Source organism: Pan paniscus, chromosome 20, assembly GCF_029289425.2.
Source record: "Pan paniscus chromosome 20, NHGRI_mPanPan1-v2.0_pri, whole genome shotgun sequence".
NCBI lineage: Eukaryota > Metazoa > Chordata > Mammalia > Primates > Hominidae > Pan > Pan paniscus.
In genome coordinates this window covers 51,160,728-51,180,603 of record NC_073269.2, presented here as the reverse complement: position 1 = coordinate 51,180,603, position 19,876 = coordinate 51,160,728, and the positions used below count along the sequence as shown (strand labels likewise).

General features: G+C 51.1%; 1 protein-coding gene across 1 annotated transcript in view; it reads right to left on the bottom strand.

The window, feature by feature from the left end:
* RELB (RELB proto-oncogene, NF-kB subunit) overlaps positions 1-19,876 on the bottom strand; it is a 38,567-nt gene extending 18,691 nt beyond the window's left edge. The window contains exons 1-3 of the mRNA XM_034945009.3: positions 19,633-19,876; positions 18,322-18,369; positions 9,033-9,373 (exon numbers count right to left, since the gene is read on the bottom strand). Of these exons, the coding sequence (XP_034800900.1) occupies positions 9,033-9,373; positions 18,322-18,369; positions 19,633-19,738 (495 nt within the window). The 5' untranslated portion in view covers positions 19,739-19,876. The remainder of the gene's footprint in view (positions 1-9,032; positions 9,374-18,321; positions 18,370-19,632) is intronic.

Below are 19,876 nucleotides of genomic sequence, written 5' to 3'. Positions count from 1 at the left end.
TGAGACTACAAGTGCCCGCCACCATGCCCGGCTAATTTTTTTTTTTCTTTAGTAGAGATGGGGTTTCACCGTGTTCGCCAGGATGGTCTCGATCTCCTGACCTCATGATCCGCCCACCTCAGCCTCCCAAAGTGCTGGGATTACAGGCGTGAGCCACCGTGCCCGGCCTTTTTAAAATTTTTTTGTGACAGGGTCTCGCTGTATCACCTAAGCTAGAGTGCGGTGGCAGGAGATCTCAGCTCACTGCAACCTCCGCCTCCGGGCTCAAGGGATTCTCCTGCCGCAGCCTCCTGAGTAGCTGGGACTACAGGCGCACACTACCATGCCTGGCTAATTTTTGTGTTTTCAGTAGACACGGAGTTTCGCTACATTGCCCAAGCTGGTCTCAAACTCCTGAACTCAAGCGATCTGCCTGCCTTGGCCTCCTAAAGCGCTGGGATGACAGGCATGAGCCACCACGTGAAAATTTCAGTGTCATGGAAGACTATAAAGATGGGTGCCATGGCCGGGTGAGGTGGCTAACGCCTGTAATCCCAGCACTTTGGGAGGCTGAGACGGGCAGATCATGAGGTCAGGAGATCGAGACCATCCTGGCTAACATGGTGAAACCCTGTCTCTACTAAAAATACAAAAAATTAGCTGGGCGTGGTGGCGGGCACCTGTAGTCCCAGCTACTTGGGAGGCTGAGGCAGAAGAATGGCGTGAACCCAGGAGGCAGAGCTTGCAGTGAGCTGAGATCACGCCACTGCACTCCAGCCTGGGCGACAGAGTGAGACTCCGTCTCAAAAAAAAAAAAAAAAAAAAAAGATGGGTGCCACATTTGGGGTTAAAAGACAACAAATGATGGGCCAGGCACAGTGGCTCACGCCTGTAATCCCAGTACTTTGGGAGGTTGAGGTGGGAGGACTGCTTGAGACCAGGAGTTCAAGACCAGCCTGGGTAACCCCGTCTCTATAAAAAATACAAAAATTAGCCAGGTGTGGTGACAGGCATCTATAATCCCAGCTACTCTGGAAGCTGAGGTGGGAGGATCACTTAAGCCTGAGACGTGGAAGTTGCAATGAGCCCAGATTGCGTCACTGCACTCCAGCCTGGGTGACAAAGACCCTGTCTCAAAAAAGAAAAAAAACAAAAGAGAGAGAGAGAAAGAGAATAAATTATGTATTGTGACCTGGGTGCCTGGGTGGTAGGTAGTTACACTGTGTAAACTACATATGTATACATTATATGTAAAAATTCAGAGCTTTAATCTTAACTATATATGATCAATTATATCTTAATTTTTTTACAAAAGGAGAGAAGGGCTGGGCGCAGTGGCTCACGCCTGTAATCCCGACACTTTGGGAGGCCGAGGTGGGGGATCACCTGAGGTCGGGAGTTTGAGGAGGCCGAGGTGGGTGGATCACCTGAGGTCGGGAGTTTGAGACCAGGCTGACCAACATGGAGAAACACCATCTCTACTAAAAATACAAAATTAGCCGCACGTGGTGGCGCATGCCTGTAGTCCCAGCTACTCGGGAGGCTGAGGCAGGAGAATCACTTGAACCCTGGAGATGGAGGTTGCGGTGGGCCCAGATCGTGCCATTGCACTCCAGCCTGGGTGACAAAGCAAGACTCCTTCTCAAAAAATAAATAAATACATAAATACATAAATAAAGAGAGAAGGAGAGAGACTAATGAGATAGGACAACCAAATGCAACATGATCCTTGGTTAGATCCTGGATTAAGGAGGAAGAAACAACTATAAAACACATTTTGGAAACAATTGGGAAATTGAAATATGGACTGTATATTACATGATTTGATGGGATTACTAATTTTCCTAGAGGTGATTAATGAGATTGTAGCTACAGAGGAGCTTATTATTAGGAGATACATCCTGAAGGAATTAGGGGTGAAGTAGCATGATGGCTACAATTCATTTGTAAATGAGTCATCAAAAAAACAATGTGTTGGCCAGGCGTGGTGGCTCACACCTGTAATCCCAGCACTTTTTGGAGGCCAGGGAAGGTGGGTTGCTTCAGCACAGGAGTTCAAGACCAGCCTGGGCAACATGTGCAGACCCCATCTCTACAAAAAATACAAAAATCAGCCAGGTGTGGTGGAATGCACCTGTAGTCCCAGGTACTCAGGAGGCTAAGATGGGAAAACTGCTTGAACCCTGGAGATCCGGGCTTCAGTGAGCTGTGATGGCGTCACTGTATTCCAGCCTGGGCAATAGAGCAAGACCCTGTCTCAAAACAAAACAAAAATGTATGTATCTGTGTGTGTGTATGTTTGCCTGTGCGGAGACAGAATGAGAGACACAGCAGATGTGGCAAAATGTCAACTGGTGAATATAGATGAAAGGCACTAGCTTTCAGCTGAGCGCGGTGGCTCACGCCTGTAATCTGGTGGGCGGATCACCTGAGGTCAGGAATTCGAGACCAGCCTGACCGACATGGAGAAACCCCGTCTCTACTAAAAATACAAAATTAGCAGGGTGTGGTGGCACATGTCTGTAATCCCAGCTACTCGGGAGGCTGAGGCAGGAGAATCGCTTGAACCTGGGAGGCACAAGTTGCAGTGAGCCGAGATCGCGCCATTGCACTACAGCCTGGGCAACAAGAGCGAAACTCTGTCTCAAAAAAAAAAAAAAAAAAAAAGGCACTCACCTTTCAAAGATACTCAGTGTATTATTTTTTAACTTTTCTGTAGGTTTAAATTCTTATTTATTTATATTTTTGAGATGGAGTCTTGCTCTGTTGCCCAGGCTGGAGTGCAATGGCATGATCTCAGCTCACTGCAACCTCTGCCTCCCAGGTTCAAGCCATTCTCCTGTCTCTACCTTCTAAGTAGCTAAGATTACAGGTGCCTGCCACCATGCCTGGCTAATTTTTGTATTTTTATTTTATTTTACTTTTTTGAGATGGAGTCTCGCTCTGTTGGCCAGGCTGGGGTGCAGTGGCACGATCTCAGCTCACTGCACGCTCCACCTCCTGGGTTCACGCCATTCTCCTGCCTCAGCCTCTCGAGTAGCTGGGACTATAGGCGCCCGCCACCACACCCGGCTAATTTTTTGTATTTTTAGTAGAGACGGGGTTTCACCATGTTAGCCAGGATGGTCTCCATCTCCTGACCTCGTGATCTGCCCGCCTTAGCCTCCCAAAGTGCTGGGATTACAGGCGTGAGCCACCACGCTCGGCCAAGAATTTTTGTATTTTTAGTATAGATGGGGTTTCTCCATGTTGGCCAGGCTGGTCTCGAACTCCTGACCTCAGGTGATCCACCTGCCTCGGCCTCCCAAAATGCTGGGATTACAGGCGTGAGCCACTGCGCCTGGTCTCTAGGTTTAAATTCTTTTATCATCCAAACTAATCAAAAGGGCTGGGCATGGTGGTTCGTGCCTGCAATCCCAGCACTTTGGGAGGCTGAGGCGGGTGGATCACCTGAGGCCAGGAGTTCGAGACCAGCCTGGGCAACATGGCAAAACCCCCTCTCTACTAAAAATACAAAATTAGCCAGGCATGATGGTACAGGCCTGTAATCCTACCAACTCAGGAGGCTGAGGCAAGAGGATTGCTTGAACCTGAGAGGCAGAGATCGCACCATTGCACTCCAGCCTGGGCAACAAGAGCAAAACTCTGTCTCAAAAAAAAAAAAAGGAATAATAACAAATTCATCAAAATGTATACATTAAGTATGTGCAATTTTTCTTACATCAATTATACCTCAATAAAACTTAAGAAGAAAAACTAGACAGGAAAGAAACTAAAACTTTTTTTCCCAACTAAAAGATTAGGAAAAACTTGGAGCCCACAATTAAAATTATAAGACTTCACATTATTTCAGATTTCCAGAATTTTTTTTTTTTTTTTTTTTTTTTAGACAGATTCTCTCTGTTGCCCAGGCTGGAGTGCAGTGGTGCGATCCCAGCCTCCAGGGCCTCGAACTCCTAACCTCAGGTGGTCCGCCCACCTCGGCCTCCCCAGATTTTTCTTTTTTAAAAAAGGAAGATATAGCAAGTGAAGCCAGAATTTTTGCTCAGCAGCCGCAGGCAGCAGCAAATAAAAACCAGCCCCGTTAGGCAGGGCCAGTCCCACTTGGCAGCTTTGAGTCACGGGCTCAGCCCTGCTGGCATTAAATACCTTCTGAAGCCTGCTCTGAACTTCTAAAGCCCAAGCCTATAAAATACCATTAACCATTGGTCTCAGTGGGGGAGTGCTGCCCCCTAGGGGAAAAATGGGATTTGGGGGGTGGCTGGTTGACACTGATGTGGACCCTACCGCAAGTAGACAGGACCAGATATGCCGGACAGTTTATAATACCAGGGACAGTCCCGCACAGCCATCCCACAGCCAGCAAGCCTTCTGAACATCCTGCCAAAGATTCGAGTCAATAAGAAACCTGTTTAAAATGACCAGATCCCAGAAACTTGCTCTATTGTTGCTGAGTGGATTTGTTTGTTTGTTTGTTTTTGAGACAGGATCTCGCACAGGCTGGAGTGCAATGGCACGATCTCAGCTCACTGCAACCTCCGCCTCCCAGACTCAAGCAATACTTCCACTTTAGTCTCCCAAACATCTGGGCTTACAGGCATGCATCACACCTGGCCCTTGCTCTGTTTGACACCAATAATATTCTTTCCCATAATTGTTTTTCCTTTTTCTTTTTTGAGACGAGGTCTAACTCTGTCACCCAGGCTGGAGTTTCCCATAACTGTAATACCCACTGAATTTTCAAAGATTGCAACCAGCACACTAATTGTTTAGACCAAGAGTTGTTCGCCACTTTGGAAAATCCCCTCACCAACCGCAACCCTGCACGTGTGACATATAAGTCACTAAGTCTGCGCAGCTGGGTCAGGCTGCATTTGTGGCCACGGCATTAACAAGGAGCCTATATATAGTCACAAACAACTGCCACCTTCCTCATATATCCTGTGGGGCATTTACATATTGAAATAAATGTGATTATATATGCTGTATTAATTTCCTTTTCTTTCTCTTTTATACTACAGTTTGGTGTAAAATACGGAGTTTTGGCCAGGCACGGTGGCTCACGCCTGTAATCCCAGCACTGTGGGAGGCCGAGGCAGGCAGATCACTTGAGGTCAGGAGTTCGAGACCAGCCTGGCCAACATGGTGAAACCCCGTCTCTACTAAAAACACAAAAATTAGCCGGGCCTGCTGGCAGGTGCCTGTAATCTCAGCTACCCGGGAGGCTGAGGCAGGAGAATCACTTGAACTCAGGAGGCGGAGGTTGCATGCCACTGCACTCCAGCCTGGGTGACAGAGCGAGACTCCATCTCAAAAAAATAATAATAATAAAATAAAATAAAATATGGACTTTGGGAGTGACTGTGAATAGAGGTAGGTAATATTGTCTACAAATCTCACTGGGTCAGATAGGGTTAAAACCATTCATTTAACCAGCTCCCCGCTGTAATAGTAGGAGATTCTGAAAAGCTTAGAGTCAACAGTCTCGGACTCATGCAGACTCCAGGGCTGAAAGCTTTTCATCCTTGAGATGTCAGTTGGGACTGTGGAAAAAACATTAGACTTTCGTTGTTTTTTTTTTTTTTTTTTTGAGACAGCATCTTTCTCTGTCACCCAGACTGGAGTGCAGTGGTGTGACCATGGCTCACTGCAGCCTCCACTTCCCAGGCTCAAGCAGTCCTCCCCGTTCAGCCTCCCACAGTGCTGGGACCCCAGGCGCATGCCACCACGCCTGGCTAATTTTTTTATTTTTATAGAGATGGGCATCTTGCCATGTCACCTGGGCTGGTCTTGAACTCCTGGCCTCAAGTGATCCTCCTGCCTTAGTCTCCCAAGGTGCTGGGATCACAGGCATGAGCCACCATGCCTGGCCCATTAGGCTTTAGAATAAGTCCGACCTGGCACCAAATCCAGGCTCTACCACTGGCCATCTACAAGATAAACCTCCCGGGTCTTACTGTCTTCATGTGTAAAATAGGTATGCAAAGTACCTGGTACATGGAAGCACTCAGTAAATGGCGGTAATTACGATAGTAAACTTGCTGTGTGCCCTGTGCAGGTAACTGCCCCTCTTTTGACCTCAGTTTCCTACTCTGAAGATGGGGATAAACATCCTGAATCCAAGCCAGGCATGCTGGCTCATGCCTGTAATCCCAGCACTTTGGGAGGCCGAGGCAGGTGGATTACCTGAGGGCAGGAGTTTGACATCAGCCTGGCCAATGTGGTGAAACCCTGTCTCTACTAAAAATACAAAAATTAGCTGGGCATGGTGGTGCACACCTGTAATCCCAGCTACTTGGGAGGCTAAGACAGGAGAATCACTTGAACCCGGGAGGTGGAAGTTGCAGTGAGCTGAGATCGCACCACTGCACTCCAGCCTGGGCAACAGAGCAAGACTCCGTCTCAAAAAAAAAAAAAAATCCTGAGTCCAGATTTGGAGACAGGTCATTCCCTATGGTTAGGCATTTACCATTCTAAATCTTGGAAATCAAAACCAACTCTGGGGTCCGAGCACGGTGGCTCACACCTGTAATCCCAGCACTTTGGGAGGCCGAGGCAGACAGATCACTTGGGGTCAGAAGTTCAAGACCAGCCTGGCCAACATGGTGAAACCCCATCTCTACTAAAAGTACAAAATATTAGCCGGACATCATGGCGCGTGCCTGTAATCCCAGCTACTTGGGAGGCTGAGGCAGGAGAATCGCTTGAACCCGGGAGGCGGAGGTTGCTGTGAGCTGAGATTGCACCATTGCACTCCAGCCTGGGTGACAGAGCAAGATTCCATCAAAAAAAAAAAAAACCAAAAACCAAAAAAAAACTCTGAGCCAGAATAACTGCCTGGGAAGACTTAGAAATTAGGCCGGTGCGGTGGCTCACACATGTAATTCCAGCACTTTGGGAGGCCAAAGTGGGAGGATTGCTTGAGGCCAGAAGTTCAAGACCAGCCTGGACAACATGGTGAGATGCCAACTCTTCAAAAAAATACAAAAATTAGCCAGGCATGGTGGCATGCACCTATAGTCCCAGCAACTCAGGAGGCTGAGGTGGGAGGGTCTCTTGAGCCTGGGAGGTGGAGGCTGCAGTGAGCCTTGCTTGTGCCACTTTACTCCAGCCACTGTGACAGAGAGAGACCCTGTCTCCAAAAAAAAAAAAAAAAAAAAAAAGCCTTAGAAATTAGAAGTTGGGGATTACAGTTAAACATAGGATGATACATCTCAGTATATCATCCCATAGATAACTTACTAATTCATTACAAAGGGAAAGTTGTATCTTTATCATGGAGAGACCTGATAGTCACCACATTAGCTGCAGGATCCAACTCAGCATCACCAATATTGGGAATAACGACATCCCACGTCCCTTGATGTAAGACACTGAGAAGGCCACAGCATCACTGCTGGAGTGTTTCTGCCAAAAATGCATGACCTGACCTAATCTGGAAACAGCCAACAAACCCAGAATGTGGGATATTCTTTTTTTCTTTTTCTTTTTCTTTTTTTTAGAAGGAGTTTTGCTCTTGTCGCTCAGGCCGGAGAGCAATGGCACGATCTTGGCTCACCACAGCCTCTGCCTCCCGGATTCAAGTGATTCTCCTGCCTCAGCCTCCCGAGTAGCTGGGATTACAGGCATGCACCACCATGCCGCACTAATTTTGTATTTTCAGTAGACATGGGGTTTCTCCATGTTGGTCAGGGTGGTCTTGAACTCCCGACCTCAGGTGATCCGCCTGCCTCGGCCTCCCAAAGTGCTAGGATTACAGGCATGAGCCACCACGACCAGCTTCAGAATGTGGGACATTCTACAAAACATCCGTCCTGTTCTGCACAAATGTTCAACTCACGAAACACAAAGACAGATTGAAGAACAGATCCAGATTAACAGACACCAAAGAGGCCAGGCACGGTGGCTCACACCTGTAATTCCAGCACTCCGGAAGGCCAAGGCATGCGGATCACTTGAGGTCAGGGGTTTGAGACCAGCCTGGCCAACATGGCAAAACCCCATCTCTACTAAGAAATACAAAAATTAGCCAGGCGTGGTGGTGGACCTGTAATCCCAGCTACTCGGGAGGCTGAGGCAGGAGAATCACTTGAACCCGGGAGGTGGAGGTTGCAGTGAGGCGAGATCACACCACTGCACTCCAGCCTGGGCAATAGAGCAAGACTCCGTCTCAAAAAAATAAAACTTATCTGTACCTTATTAATACATTAATACCCTGCCCAAAGTAATCACCTTTGCTTTTTTTACTTCCAGTGTTATATATATTTGTTTGTTTTTTAATGGAGGCAGAGTCTTGCTCTGTTGCTCAGGCTGGAGTGCAGTGGTGCGATCTTGGCTCACTGTAGCCTTGACCTCCTAGGCTCAAGCGATCCTCCCACCTCAGCCCTACCATGTAGCTAGGACTACAGCCATGTGCCACCACACCTGGCTAATTTTTGTATTTTTTGTAGAGATGGGGTTTTGCCGTCTTGCCCAGGCTCATCTAGAACTCCTGAGCTCGAGTGATCCGCTCGCCTCGACCTCCCAAAGTGCTAGAATTACAAGCCTGAGCCACCGCACCACGACCTGCCTTCTTTTTTTTTTTTTTTTTTTTGAGACAAGGTCTCACTCTGTTACCCAGACTGCTATGCAGTGGTGCAATCTCAGCTCACAGCAGCCTGCACCTCCCTGGGCTCAGCTAATCCTCCCACCTCGGCCTCCTAAATAGCTGGGATTGTGCCACCACACTCGGCTAATTTGTGTACTTTTAGTACAGATGGGGTTTCACCATGTTGGCCAGGCTGGTCTCGAACTCCTGACATCAAGGGATCCGCCCGCCTCGGCCTCCCAAAGTACTGGGATTACAGGCGCGAGTCACCGTGCCTAGCCAAATGTCCGACCCCTCCTTTTTTCTGAACCTTTTGGATTCCAGGCCAGGTGATAGTATAATTAATATCTGGTCCAACAATAACAACAATAGCCACCATCAAATAAACGTATAAATGCATGTGGATGGCTCCGGGGTGCAGGGGAAGCCCCAGTCCCACCCGCCCGGGGCCGCTCGCCGGGCCCACCTCGATGGCGGGCAGCGTCTTGCTGGCCTCGGTGCTGCTCTCCCCAAGGATGCTGCCGGCCGAGCGGCCCTCGCACTCGTAGCGGAAGCGCATGCCGCGCTGCTTGGGCTGCTCCGTGATGACCAGGTGCGGCTGCGGGCCCGGGCCCGGCGCTGGGGGCACTAGTCGGCCCAGGGGGCAGCCCCAAGGCGGCGGCGTGGCTGGGGGCGCCACGGGGCCCAGGGTGACCGTGCTCAGGGACGCCGCCCCGCGAGACACCAGGCGTGGCAGCCCCTCGCCCGGGCCCGGCTGTCCCCCGTCCAGGCCGAAGCCGTTCTCCTTGATGTACTCGTCGATGATCTCTGCGGGAGAAGAAAAAACGGGTGGTGACGCCCATTCTTTAAAAAAAAAAAAAAAAAAAAAAAAAAGGCTTGATTACCCCCGAGACGTTTTCCATCCCATTTCTCTCTCTCTCTCTCTCTCTCTCTCTCTCTCTCTCTCTCTCTCTCTCTCTCTCTCACACACACACACACACACACACACACACACACACACACACACACAGAGTCAGGGAGGCCAGGTGCGGTGGCTCACGCCTGTAATACCAACACCTTGGGAGGCCAAGGTGGGTGAATCAATTGAGGACAGGAGTTCGAGACCAGCCTGGCCAACATAGTGAAACCCCGTCTCTACAAAAATTAGCCCGAATGGTCTCCCACGTCTGTAATCCCAGCTACTCAGGAGGCTGAGGCAGGAGAACAGCTTGAACCCAGGAGGCGGACACTGCAGTAAGTCAAGATCGTGACACTGCACTCCAGCCTGGGCGACAGAGTGAGACTCCATCTCTCAATAAATAATAGGCTGGGCGCGGTGGCTCATGCCTGTAATCCCAGCATTTCGGGAGGCCGAGGCAGGCGGATCATGAGGTCAGGAGATCGAGACCATCCTGGTTAACACAGTGAAACCCTGTCTCTACTAAAAATACAAAAAATTAGCCAGGCATGGTGGCAAGTGCCTGTAGTCCCAGCGACTCAGGAGGCTGAGGCAGGAGAATCGCTTGAAACCGTCAGGCGGAGGTTGCAGTGAGCCGAGATTGTGTCACTGCCCTCCATCCTGCGCAACAGAGCAAGGCTCCATCTCAAAAAATAATAATAATAAATAAATAAATAGGCTGGGCATGGTGGCTCACGCCTGTAATCCCAGCAATTTGGGAGGCCGAGGCAGGCGGATCACCTGAGGTCAGGAGTTTGAGACCTGCCTGGCGAACATGGTGAAACCCCATCTCCACTAAAAATATAAAAATTGGGCATGGTGATGTGTGCCTGCAGTTCCAGCTACTCGGGAGGCAGAGGCAGGAGAATCACTTAAACCTGGGAGGTGGAGGTTGCAGTGAGCCAAGATCATGCCATTGCACTCCAGCCTGGGCAACAAGAGCGAAATTCCATCTCTAAATAAATAGATAAATAAATACAAAAATGAGCCAGGTATGTTGGTGCACGCCTGTACTCCCAGCTACTCGGGAGGCTGAGGCAGGAGAATTGCTTGAACCTGGGAGGTGGAGGTTGCAGTGAGCTGAGACAGCACCACTGCACTCCAGCCTGGGCGACAGAGCGAGACTCTGTCTCAAAAAATAACTTAAATAAATAAATAAGAAAGAACTTGCTCCTCCAACTGCCTGTTCCACACGGTCCCCCATTCAACCCATGCTGGCTGCTTCTCCTCCTGGTCTCAGCTCGTATGTTATCTCTTCAGAAAAGCCTAACCTAATGTGTCTTCTCCAGGCCATCTCTCCCTCGTCCTGTTTATTTCTTTCACAGCTCTTAGCCCAGGCTAACATTATCTTGCTCATCTGTTCATTTTCCTCTGTCTCCCACACCGGGCTATCAGCTCTGCGAGGGCAGGGACTTAGTTTTGTTCATGGCTAAATCCCCAGGGCCTAAAACAGTGTCTGTCTGTACTCACTAGGGGATTAATAACATTATTTTATTTTAATTGGTTTTCTTTTTGAGACACGGTCTTGCTCTGCTGCCCAGGCTGCAGTGCAGTGGTGCAATCATAGCTCACTGCAGCCTCGGCTTCCCTGGCGACCTCCCAGGCTCAGGTGATCCTCCCACTTCAGCCTCCTGAGCAGCTGGGACTACAGGTGCGCACCACCATGCCCGGCTAATTTTTAAAAATTTTGTGTAGAGATGGGGGTCTCACTATGTTACCCAGGCTAGTCCTGAACTCCTGGCCTCAAGCAGTCCTCCTGCCTCTGCCTCCCAAAGTGCCAGGATTACAGGTGTGAGTCACACAGCCCCTGGCGTGCTGAGTGTTTTCCAAGTGTCAAGCACTGCTAAGTACCTTAGGAGCATGACTTCGTTCAAATCCCTCCACAGTCCTGGAAGTCACACAGTGACACCTCTCCCCCACCCCCCGCTCAACAAGGAAGGCCAAGACCCCCTTCTGCAGGCACTTGGGTCCCTCAGCCTCCCCGCAAACCTGCCCTGTGATACTCACCCAATTCATCTGTGGAAGGAAGAGAAAGAGAAAGAGAAAGGTAAGGTCCAGAAAGTGGTCACAACTTTTCATCTTTTAAGACAGATTCCCCAACCCTGTCCCTCCTGTGACCCTTCCATCTTCCTCCGTCCTGGGAAACCCTGGGCTCTGACTTGCTGGGGCACTAAACCCCAAACCTCATCTTCTCCTCTGGGCTACCATCCTTTCAACCTCTAATGTTGGGGTCCCAGCATCAGGGTATCCTCCAACTAAGCCAAATGCCTCCCGAAAAACATTTAGACCAGGGATTATGAAGTCTTTTTGGGAACCCATTAGAAAGGGGTCTTAGCACCAGGAAAAAGTGGATGCCCAAATTTCCAAACAAACTGGGGTGTGTTCCCTCCCTGAAGTCCACCCCAGGGTCCTGGAGGTCACTGGCTGGTGTTTAAAGATACAAAGAGGTGGCCAGGCCTGGTGGCTCACGCCTGTAATCCCAGCACTTTGGGAGGCTGAGGTGGGCAGATCACTTGAGGTCAGGAGTTCGAGACCAGCCTGGCCAACATGGCGAAACCCCGTCTCTACTAAAAATACAAAAATTAGCTGGGTATCGTGGTGGGCACTTGTAATCCCAGCTACTTGGGAGGCTGAGGCAGGAGAATCGCTTGAACTCAGGAGGCAGAGGTTGCAGTGAGCTGAGATTGCATCACTGCACTCCAGCCTGGACAACAGAGCGAGACTGTCTCAAAAACAAACAACAACAACAACAAAAAGATGCAAAGAGGCTGATCTGAACCCAGGCAGCCTCTTGCTCTGTACCCCAGCCCTGTCCTCCCACAGTGACCACCCGAAATCCCAGATTCACCCCTGCTTCCTGAGTGAGGAGGTACAGTAATGCTGGGTCCTCAGGGAAGCCCCTTTTCACCTCCCCAGGAAAGCTCAGCCCTTCACAGAATCGTGGAGGAATCGAAACCAACCTCCCGTCATTCCATAGACAGGACAAGGGGAAGCCCAGAGGCCGCCAGTGAGCCTTAGAATCACACAGCAACGGAAGGCAGCTGCAGCCAGGTGTCCCACCCAGGGCGGCCTGTGCTGGTCTCTGGCTGGGGATTTATAGACGCAAACCTGTTACGCTGCTAGATCTGTCCTCCTCTGTTCTCAGGGAGTGGCTCCTGGCAGCCAGACCTTTGCCCCTTGAAAGGTAGTTTTCCTGCACCCCTTATCTCATGGGATCTGTGAAGCCAGTAGGGTGCCAAGGTCCCCCCAATTTGGCAGATGGGGATACTGAGGCTGGCAGAGAGGAAGGGACACGCTCTAGGTCAGTGGCAGGGCCAACCTCAAGTCACTTGAACTGGGAAAATCCTTCTTAGGCATCTGTGCTGGATGAACCTGGGGACCCAAAGACAGAGTTAGACTTTGGACCCTCCAGAGGCTCCCGGGCTGTAGGGGGAGACTGAGTCCTGGGCGGCTGTGGCTGGAGCTCTGGGTTCACTGCCTCTGTTCAAATCCTGGCTCTGCAACTTGCTAGTTGTGGGGCCATAAGCCTATTACTTCACCTTTTTGTGCCTTGGCTTCTTCATCTGTAAAATGGGCACAATAATAATGCCTACCTTGTTGGGCTAAGATACTTTTATTTAATATTTTATTTTATTTTATTTATTTTTATTTTTTTGAGACGGAGTCTTGCTCTGTCACCCAGGCTAGGGTGCAGTGGCACAATCTTGGCTCACTGCAACCTCTGCCTCCTGGGTTCAAGTGATTCTCCTGTCTCAGCCTCCCGAGTAGCTGGGATTACAGGTGCACACCACCACACCCGGCTTTTTTTTTTTTTTTTTTTTTGTATTTTTAGTAGAGACGGGGTTTTACTATGTTAGTCAGGCTAGTCTCGATCTCCTGACCTCATGATCCGCGCACCTCGGCCTCCTAAAGTGCTGGGATTACAGGCGTGAGCCACCACGCCCGGCCTATTTTCTATTTTTTGAGATGGAGTCTTGCTCTGTCACCCAGGCTGGAGTACAGTGGTGCATTCTTGGCTCACTGCAACCTCTGCCTCCCGGGTTCTAGCGATTCTCCTGCCTCAGCCTCCTGAGTAGCTGGGATTACAGTCTCGTACCACCATGCCCGGCTAATTTTTGTACTTTTAGTAGAGACGGGGTTTCACCATGTTGGCCAGGCTGGTCTCGAACTCCTGGCCTCAAGTGGCCCACCCACCCATCCCAGCCTCCCAAAGTGCTGGGATTACAGGTGTGAGCCACCACGCCTGGCCATGGGCATGATTTTAGAGCATGGAGTGTAGAGTCACATAGAGTTGATTTGAATCTCAGCTGTTACTCACTGGCTGTGCAGCCTTGGGCAAGTCACTTACCGTCTCTGAGCTTCCTCTACAAAATGAGGTCTGAGCTCCTACCTCAGGAACTAACATGAGGATTCAGAATCACACAGGTAAACTACTTAGTGCAGGTTCTGACCACGCGACATCTTCCAGAAAGCTTAGTTAATATTATTATTATCTCAAGTCCTCTATTAGCCAGGACATTATTCAAGTTTCTGCTCAAATAGCAGTTCCTCCCTTACCCCCAACGTGGACTTGCCACCATTCGGGGCAGCCAGGATGGGCCATGTGAGAGCAGATGTGAGAGCAGGAAATTGACTATGTATGTGCTGCCTCAGCCTTTGCACAGGCTGGTCTCTGCCTGAATGCTCTTCCCCCAGTTCTTTGCATGGCGTGAGTTCCTCCTCCTCCATCTTCAGTTCCTTGGTCAAACGTCACATCCTAGACAGCTCTTCCCTGACCATTTTATCCAAGAGAGTCCCCTTATCCCCCACTCCAGTCCCTCAAAGTCAGGTGCCTTTGTTTTATCATTTTCTTTTTTTTTTTTTTTTCAGATGGAGTTTTGCTGTTGTCACCCAGGCTGGAGTGCAATGATGCAATCTCAGCTCACCACAACCTCCGCCTCGCAGGTTCAAGTGATTCTCCTGCCTCAGCCTCCTGAGTAGCTGGGATTACAGGCCACCACACCCAGCTAATTTTCGTATTTTTAGTAGAGATGAGGTTTTGCCACGTTGGCCAGGCTGGTCTTGAACTCCTGACCTCAGGTGATCCACCCACCTCGGCCTCCCAAAGTGCTGGGATTACAGGCATGAGCCACCACACCCAACCTGTTTTATCATTTTCATGGCACTGATGAAGATGTCACATGACCTCACATTACACTGACTCATACCTGTCTCCTATAGACTGGGAGCATTGAAGAGTGGGAATAATGTCTGTTTCTCCTTGTTTTATCCCCAGGGTCCAGCATATGTCTGGCCCTTCACAATGAAGGGGATTTTCTCGCTGGGCACAGTGGCTCATGCCTGTAATCCCAGCACTTTGAGAGGCCGAGGTGGCTGGATCACTGGAGGTCAGGATTTTGAGACAAGCCTGGCCAACGTGGTGAAACCCCGTTTCTCTAAAAGTACAAAAATCAGCTGCGTGTGGTGGCACACGCCTGGAATCCCAGCTGTTTGAGAGGCTGAGGCAGGAGGATGGCTTGAACCCGGGAGTCGGAGGTTGCAGTAAGCCTAGATCACGCCACCGCACTCCAGTGTAGGCGACAGAATGAGACTCTGCCTCCAAAAACAAAACGGGAATTTTCCTTCCCATTCTATCTCACTAGTTCTCGTATCCCCACCCTGTTGTTAAATATCATTGACCCCAAGGTTTCTTCATAGCCCTTATCACATTTTATAATCCCATATTTAACTTATTGTTTACGTGTCTGCCTCCTCATCTAGGTAGGGAACCCCAGGGCCAGGCCTGTCCTCAGCACTGCTCGGCACAAGGCCAGGTACAGAACAGGCGCATAATAAATATTTATTGAATGGATGACATCAGAAATAACTCTCATTTGAAACCAAAGATCTAGGTCTTGGACCAGAAAAGTCTCAGCCTTGGCCGGGCGCGGTGGCTCATGCCTGTAATCCTAGCACTTTGGGAGGCCAAGGCAGGCAGATCGCTTGAGGCCAGGAGTTCCAGACCGGCCTGGCCAACATGGCAAAACCCCGTCTCTACTAAAAATACAAAAATTAGTTGGACATGGTGGCACACGCCTATAATCTCAGCTACTCAGGAGGCTGAGGCAGGAGAATCACTTGAACCTGGGAGGCGGAGGTTGCAGTGAGCCGAGATTGTGACACTACACTCCAGGCTGGGTGACAGAGCGAGACTCTGTCTCAAAAAAAAGAAAAGTCTCAGCCTTGTTCCTGCCCAGGACCACCGCTTGGGCAGTGTCTGTCACTGATGCCATCCTCCCTAAACTCGCAGACCTGTTGGGGAACCGGCCTCACTTCTTCAATGGCCAAGCCAGAACTTGGGTCCATCCCAAGATTATATCTCCAGAGAAAGGCCCAGACCCAGCTAACTGGAGCCACTGAGTATTCATAACAACAGGACTATCCCTGCCCTCCAAATCCCGGCAAATGTATATAAGAAAAAATGTCATAATTTGGTTGAGATTCTGCATTTCCTTGGGCAGCACTGAATTTTGGCTGGGGGACTTTATAGACTAGTAGTTCTAGGCATCTCTTGGGAGCTTGCTAAAAATGCAAATAATTTCTCATCCCAAACCTACTGAATCAGAAACTCGAGAGGTGGGGCCTGACATTATGGTTTTTTGTTTTTTTCCTGAGACGGAGGCTCTTGCTCTGTCACCCAGGCTGGAGTGCAGTGGCACGATCCCGGCTCACTGCACCTTCCGCCTCCCGGGTTCGAGTGATTCTCCTGCCTCAGCCTCCCAAGTAGCTGGGATTACAGGTGCCCGCCACCACGCCTGGCTAATTTTTTTGTATTTTTAGTAGAGATGGGGTTTCAACATATTGGCCAGGCTGGTCTTGAACTCCTGACCTTGTGATCTGCCTGTCTCGACCTCCCAAAGTGCTGGGATTACAGGAGTGAGCCACCACGGCCGGCTGTTTTTTTGTTTGTTTGTTTGTTTGAGACGGAGTTTCACTCTTGTTGCCCAGGCTGGAGTGCAATGCCATGATCTCGGCTCACGGCAACCTCCACCTCCCAGGTTCAAGTGATTCTCCTGCCTCAGCCTCCTGAATATTTGGGATTACAGGCATGCGCCACCACGCCCAGCTAATTTTGTATTTTTAGTAGAGACGGTGTTTCTCCATGTTGGTCAGCCTGGTCTCGAACTCCCGACCTCAGGTGATGAGCCTACCTCGGCCTCCCAAAGTGCCGGGATTACAGGCATGAGCCACCACATCAGGCGACATTATGTTTTAACTAGCGCTATGGATGATTCTGATGCACATGGTTTAAGAACCACTGTCTGGCCGGGCACGGCGGCTCGCGCCTGTAATCCCAGCACTTTGGGAGGCCGAGGAGGGCGGATCATTTGAGGTCAGGAGTTCGAGACCAGCCTGACCAACATGGAGAAACCCCGTCTCTACTAAAAATACAAAAAATTAGCTGAGCGTGGTGGCACATGACTGTAATCCCAGCTACTTGGGAGGCTGAGGCAGGAGAATTGCTTGAACCTGAGAGGCGGAGGTTGCAGTGAGCCGAGATCGCGCCATTGTACTCCAGCCTGGGCAACAGGAATGAAACTCCATCTCAAAAAAAAAAAGAACCACTGTCTGGCCAGGCGAGGTGGCTCACACCTGTAATCCCAGCACTTTGGGAGGCTGAGGCGGGCGGATTACCTGAGGTCAGGAGTTCAAGACCAGCCTGGCCAACATGGTGAAACCCCATCTCTACTAAAGACACAAAGTGGGGTGTGGTGGCGGGTGCCTGTAATCCCAGCTACTCAGGAGGCTGAGGCAGGAGAATTGCTGAACCCGGGAGGTGGAGATTGCAGTGAGTCAAAATCGCATCAATGTACTCCAGCCTGGGTGACACAGCGAGACTCTGTCTCAAAAAAAAAAAAAAGAAAGAAAAAACAAACAAACAAAAAACCACACACACACCAAAAATGAACCACTGTTATAGACTGTCTAGTAATAATAATTATTATCGTTATTATTATTATACCACTAACAGTTAACACTTACTGAACCCTTACTGTGTGCCAGATACTGCTTGGAAAGTGTACCTGTATCAATTCATTGAATACTCTCAATTTCCCTGAAAGAGAGGCACTGTTATTCTGTCCATCTTACAGATGAGGAAAACTGAGGCCTGAACTGGGGAACTGACTTGCAGACATTCACACAGGGAGGGGCGATGACAGCAGTATGTAAACCCCAGCTCCAAAGCCCGGGATGGCAGTGATTACCTTCTGCTAAGCCACAGTGAATCTCTAAAGAAGCCTTTGCGCATGGATAGGTGGTTAGTTTTACCTGTCACGCTTTTTTTTTTTTTTTTTTTTTGAGTCGGAGTCTCGCTCTGTCTCCCAGGCTGGAGTGCAGTGGTGCGATCTCGGCTCACTGCAAGCTCCGCCTCCCGGGTTCACGCCATTCTCCTGCCTCAGCCTCCCGAGTAGCTGGGACTACAGGAGCCCGCCACCACGCCCGGCTAATTTTGTTTTTGTATTTTTAGTAGAGACGGGGTTTCACCGTGTTAGCCAGGATGGTCTCGATCTCCTGACCTCGTGATCCGTCCGCCTCGGCCTCCCAAAGTGCTGGGACTACAGGCGTGAGCCACCGCGCCCGGCCACCTGTCACGCTCTTAACAGTCCAAGAGGTAAGAAAACCTAGGGGGCCCATCTCAACTGGCAGGGAGGGATGCACCCTGTCAGGGGAAAGCTGAGGTGGACCTCGTGAACCCCCAAACAGAGACATCTCTGTGGGGTCCTCCCAACCTCATCCTGCATGAGCGAGTGGGCAGGAACTGTGGAGGGCTGCTCACCTGTGCTCCTGGAAACGGCGAGCGAGAGTGAGGAGAGGTCGGGGGACCCTGCAGAGAAGGAGAAACGTCTCAGGAGGTGATGGGGGGCAGCCAGAGGACCAGAGAATATCCCAAAGAAGCCCCACCCCTTCCTCTTCTAGCCCTTCCCCTCTGGATCAGGCCCCTCGCCCTGACTGCCCCCCTGCGTCTGGCCAGGCTTACCAGCTAAATCATGGACAGGTCCTGGCCTTTAGTTTCTGTGGTTCGCCCCACCCTTCATCACATTCAGGGCCCGCTCCTTTTCTCCCTTAAAGTTGGGCCTGGAGGGGACCCCATCTCAATCTCAGTTTAAAAAGTCCCCATCCCGCTGGGCACAAGGGCTCACACGTGTAATCCCAGCACTTTGGGAGGCCGAGGCCTGCGGATCACCTGAGGTCAGAAGTTCGAGGCCAGTCTGACCAGCAATGGTGAAACCCCGTCTCTACTAAAAATACAAAAATTAGCCGGGTGTGGTGGCGGGCACCTGTAATTCCAGCTACTCGGGGGGCTGAGGCAGGAGAATTGCTTGAGCCCGGGAGGAAGAGGTTGCAGTGAGCCTAGATCGTGCCACTGCACTCCAGCCTGGGCGACAGAGCGAGACTCCATCTCAAAAGAAAAAAACAAAAAACAAACAAAAAAAACATCCTCCTGTCAGGGTCAGACCACTTTTTATTTTTTCAATGTCAAGGCCCCGCTTCTCCGTCTGGAGGCAAGCCCCACCCCCTCCTCATTCTCTGTGTCGGGCCCCGCCCTGCTTTTTTGGGTAACAGGCCCTTCCCCTCCACTCGGCCAGAGTCAGGCCCCGCCCCTTCCCCTTCTTTCGGCCAACTCAGGCCCCGCCCCCTTCCTGCCCTCACGGCCAGGCCCCGCCCCCTCACCCCTCAGCGTAGAGCCCTGCTTCCTTTTTTGAGTCAGGCCCGGCCCTCTTCTCATAGTCCCGGTCGGATCCCGCCCCTCTTCTCCCTCTCTGGGCCCGGCCCCGCCCCGATACCGCCCAAGAGCAGCTTTCGCTCCGCCTTCTCTGAGTCAGGCCACGCCCCCTTCTTTGCCTCAGGGTCAGGCCCCGCCCCCTCTCACTCTACAGCGGGACGCCTCGCTCGAACCTCGGGCCGTACCCCCTCATCACCCTCTGCCTCCTTCCTACGCCCTAATACAGTGTCTCAGGAACCCTCACTCTGCCCCCGCGAAACCCTTAGACTCCCATAGGAACCCCCAGACTACTCCGGGACCGCCAGAATCCCCGCATCTCCAGTCCCGCCCCAGACCCCTCTCCTGAACCCCAGCCCCGCTTACCTAAGGCCCCCAGCTCCGGCGCAGCCGGCGGTCTGGCGACGCGGCGACTCGGCATGGCCCGGCCAGTGGGGACGGACGGCCCAGAGGCTGGCCCAGACCGAAGCATGCACGCGGGCAGGCCGGGCGGCCGGGAGGCAAGGTCTGGTGGACGATCGCGGGTCGGACGAGCGGCGCAAGGGCTGGGGCCGCAGGCCGGGCAGGACGCGCGGCGCCCGGGGCTGCGCGGGGCGCGGGGCCGGGCCGG